The sequence below is a fragment of the Seriola dumerili genome, unplaced genomic scaffold (genome assembly GCF_002260705.1).
Source record: "Seriola dumerili isolate Sdu_G_001 unplaced genomic scaffold, Sdu_1.0 BDQW01000068.1, whole genome shotgun sequence".
Lineage (NCBI taxonomy): Eukaryota > Metazoa > Chordata > Actinopteri > Carangiformes > Carangidae > Seriola > Seriola dumerili.
In genome coordinates this window covers 14,887,597-14,891,889 of record NW_019174323.1, presented here as the reverse complement: position 1 = coordinate 14,891,889, position 4,293 = coordinate 14,887,597, and the positions used below count along the sequence as shown (strand labels likewise).

General features: G+C 49.5%; 1 protein-coding gene across 1 annotated transcript; it reads left to right on the top strand.

Moving 5' to 3' along the window:
* The first annotated feature begins 1,063 nt into the window (after positions 1-1,063).
* Positions 1,064-3,680, top strand: LOC111219771 (transcription factor Sox-9-A-like). Its single transcript, XM_022742544.1, has 3 exons — positions 1,064-1,810; positions 2,062-2,312; positions 2,517-3,680. Exons 1-3 carry the CDS (start codon positions 1,374-1,376, stop codon positions 3,323-3,325), a joined length of 1,497 nt encoding a protein of 498 aa, XP_022598265.1. The 5' UTR covers positions 1,064-1,373; the 3' UTR covers positions 3,326-3,680.
* The last annotated feature ends 613 nt before the right edge of the window (positions 3,681-4,293 follow it).

Genomic DNA, 4,293 nt, shown 5'->3' with positions numbered 1-4,293 from the left:
ACTGATACCAGATAAAGCACAACCTTTGCGGATAAATGAAAAGCATATTAACAGACTGGGTGTGCCAGTTTTGCAGGCATATTGGGAGTACAGTTTCAAATATCTGTATAATTCCAAAATGGATATAAAGTTATAAAAAAGAGTCCAAGACAAGTCTGAAAAGTGAGAACATTTTATGAGGAACATTTGGTAGAAAGGTGAGGCCAGATGCTGAGCAGTCAGCGAATTGAACAGAATCTGCCGTTCGCCTGGATTATTGCTTCTGTTGTTGGAAATGAGATGAGCGATACAAATCAGAAGCTGATGTCTGACAGCAACTGTTGCACCGCAGCAGTCTGCTGGAGCTCCCTGACCCTCCTCCTCCTCCTCCTCCTCCTCCTCATCCTCCTCCTCCCTCTGCTCCTGCTCAGAGCCAGAGGTGAGGGAGGCAGGTTTGCTGGGTTTCCAGACTGTTGTCTCCCCCTATTGACAAGTTTATGTACCTGTAAGTGTGGGACCAGTGTGGAGAAAGACACAACATGTTTTAAAGTAGAAATAGAAACTTTCTGTTGAGGAGGATAAATGTAATAAATGACACATTTTTTTACTGCTAATCTTTCATGTGGTCGGATCTTTTATTTGCCACATTCTCTTGGCAGTGAATTTATTTCTATTTCAACGTTTTTCCTCCATAATAAAAAAGATCACTTTTGGTCAGAGTGTATAAATATTCCAATATTCCAAAATCACTCTTTCCCTGCACAGCTTTGACATTATCTATAGGAAAATACAGCAGAATTAAACAGCATATTGTATATACTGGCTGGAGAGCAGTGTGTGTGTGTGTGTGTGTGTGTGTGTGCGCGCTGGTTAGGAGGGGGAAAAATGGGATCAAATTCCTTTACTTTGGCGTCACATGTTGCCAGCCAATCAGGTGCGGGCTTTCCTGTGCTGCATGGTAACGCTGTTATAAGCCCGCATGCAAAACGTTTGCAGTTCAAAGCACTCACGCGTTCTGGGGATTGTACTTGGAGACTAGAAAGGAGCATTTTACCGTTTCATCCTGCAGAGTTGAAAGCAAACTCTCACCAGCTGGCTTGTTTTTGCCATTTCAAGTGCGGATCCGTTTGCAGAGAACGCACTCAATCCCGGGAGTCTGACAGAAGCTCGTGCGTAAAGACACTCCACTCTCCAAATCGGTTTTACGCACCGGAGCAGAGAGAGAGAGAGAGAAGGCGAGAAGCAGCTGCCGTTTTTTGTGCAGTTCTCTCAGAAAGACTTTACCCAAACTCATCCTGGCAAGGTAAAGTCACTTTCACTGGCTTTTCCTCTCGCGAGAGCACATTCATAACTACCCCGTTTCACGCGTAATTTGGCACCAAACAGTTTTTCGTATGAATCTCCTCGACCCTTACCTGAAGATGACGGAGGAACAAGACAAGTGTCTCTCTGATGCCCCGAGCCCGAGTATGTCCGAGGACTCCGCGGGCTCTCCGTGCCCGTCCGGCTCGGGCTCCGACACCGAGAACACCCGGCCGACGGAGAACGGGCTCCTCAGAGCGGACGGGACCCTGGCCGACTTCAAGAAGGACGAGGACGATAAGTTTCCCGCTTGCATCCGCGAGGCTGTGTCCCAGGTGCTCAAGGGCTACGACTGGACCCTGGTGCCTATGCCGGTGCGCGTTAACGGATCTACCAAGAACAAGCCTCACGTTAAGAGACCGATGAATGCCTTCATGGTTTGGGCTCAGGCTGCGCGGAGGAAGCTGGCGGATCAGTACCCACACCTGCATAACGCGGAGCTCAGCAAAACTCTGGGGAAACTCTGGAGGTAAGTGTGAACGCGCTGCTTTCCAGCTTTTAAGCACAGATTTAGGATGGAATGTACGCGGAATAATAAACGAGTAAAACCGAACCTTTCCTTAAAAGTATTTTTCATATTCGTGTTTGAACAGCACAACTCTTCGATTTTTATTGATTAAACCCTTTATTTATTTATCACTTGTTTTGAAACTGCCTTTTTAAAGTAGCCTGCTGTGAAGAATATGTGTACAGTACATTAATGGAACTCTTTACGCACAGACTTCTCAACGAAGGGGAGAAGCGGCCGTTTGTGGAGGAGGCTGAGCGGCTCCGGGTGCAGCACAAGAAGGATCACCCGGACTACAAATACCAGCCCCGGCGCAGGAAGTCGGTGAAGAACGGACAGAGCGAGCCGGAGGACGGCAGCGAGCAGACGCACATTTCCCCCAATGCCATCTTCAAAGCCCTGCAGCAGGCGGACTCCCCAGCCTCCAGCATGGGAGAGGTGCACTCCCCGGGTGAGCACTCAGGTGAGCAGTCCCCTCAGTGGTTACACATTTCACCCAGTGGTTTTGTGAATGCCTTCTGAGAATCCAAAAATCTTAAAAAAAAAAAAAAAAAAAAAAAAAGGTTTTATAATTCACTCTCCAACCCAAACTCAAACATTGATTTGTTTGAAAAGTACAAAATATGTCTATCTAATATGTGTCATTATTTTTTAATGTAATTTCCAGGCTCCCAGGGGCCCCCCACTCCTCCCACCACCCCAAAGACTGATGTCAGCTCAGGCAAGATGGACCTAAAGCGTGAAGGGGGCCTCCGCTCTCTGCCCGATGGCCCTGGTGGGCGCCAGCTCAACATCGATTTCCGCGATGTGGACATTGGTGAGCTCAGCAGCGATGTCATCTCACACATTGAGACCTTTGATGTCAACGAGTTTGACCAGTACCTCCCGCCTAACGGGCACCCGGGCGTCCCTGGCAACGCCACGCCGGTCAGCTACACGGGCAGCTACAGCATCAGCAGCGGCGCCCCAGTCAGCCCGCAGGCGGGAGGCGCCGCGGCCTGGATGGCTAAAAGCCAGAACCAGCAGGGACAGCAGCAGCAGCAGCACACCCTGACCACCCTGGGGAGCAGCGGCAGCTCAGAGGCAGCTCAGGCCCAGCACAGGACCCAGATCAAGACGGAGCAGCTGAGTCCGAGCCACTACAGCGAGCAGCAGGGCTCCCCGCAGCACATCGCCTACAGCCCCTTCAACCTGCAGCACTACAGCCCCCCCCCTTCCTCCTACCCGCCCATCTCCAGGGCGCAGCAGTACGAGTACTCCGACCACCAGGGGGGCAGCACCACCGCCTCCTACTACAGCCACGCGGGGGCGGGGCAGGGCTCGGGGCTGTACTCGACTTTCAGCTACATGAGCAGCCCCAGCCAGAGGCCCATGTACACGCCCATAGCCGACAACACGGGGGTGCCCTCCATCCCCCAGAGCAGCCCGCAGCACTGGGAGCAGGCTCCGGTTTACACCCAGCTCACCAGACCCTGAGCTGCCCGGCAGACTGAGAGACAACACACACACACACACCCAACCATACACCCACCCACACACATACACACACATGCACACACACACACACACACTCCAAAACACTTTACTCCAGGGCGAGTTCTTCCCCTGAATCAGACACTTGAATTCAAAGAAGAGGAGAGCTGGACTTGTGATTGGCTCACATCGTGCCTTGCTATTGTACCATGATAGAAACTATATATATATTTTTAGAGAGATGAAAAGACTTAAGAAAATCCTCTGTGAGGACTTATCGATTGTTGATATTTCAGTAGGTACTGTGTATGTTTCTTTTTGGGGTTTTTTTTTTTCTTCATATGCTGGCAGTTTGTAACCCGTGGGGGTGGGGGGAGGGTCAGGGTAATTATTTGTACCTGTAGATATAAAACCAAAAGCTTTATATTTTAACCAGTTCAGCAACTAACCACACACGGTAGTGCCGTATCTGGTTCTCTGTTCGATTCCATACAAGCATTTCCGTTTGTTTTGTTGTTGCTTTCTCTTTTCTGTGCCAATCAGCAAGTATGGTTTGTATTTAAGCTGTTATGCTGTTGATTTTTTTATTTTTTTTTTTAGTTATGCTGTGTCATGATCATTGGAAAGGCTATTAGGCAATACAGAGAACGAGAGAGAGAGAAACAGAGAGAGACAGAGAGAGAGAGAGACTTGGTTTCATAATGTTGTGTTGTCTTGTTACGGGGAGACTGCAGCCCCTTTCCAACCATCCGTGCCTTGGATTTTACATTTTCTCAAACTTTTTCTGTGTGTGTGTGTGTGTGTGTGTGTGTGTGTGTGTGTGTGTGTGTGTGTGTGTGTGTGTATGTGTGTGTGAGCGCTGGCCACAGCTGAGATTACACTTACCGTCTAACAGCGTGTGTTTGACAGCTACAGGAAGTCACCTTTGACCCCTTGGGTGTCCCCCTGCAGTCTCCCACCATGATGGTGTC

Excerpts from the sequence above, each read along its gene's own strand:
- LOC111219771 (XM_022742544.1), top strand. The coding sequence starts at position 1,374 with ATGAATCTCCTCGACCCTTACCTGAAGATGACGGAGGAACAAGACAAG. Across the intron at positions 1,811-2,061 it reads ACTCTGGGGAAACTCTGGAG|ACTTCTCAACGAAGGGGAGA; the intron begins GTAAGTGTGAAC and ends CTTTACGCACAG. Across the intron at positions 2,313-2,516 it reads CTCCCCGGGTGAGCACTCAG|GCTCCCAGGGGCCCCCCACT; the intron begins GTGAGCAGTCCC and ends TGTAATTTCCAG.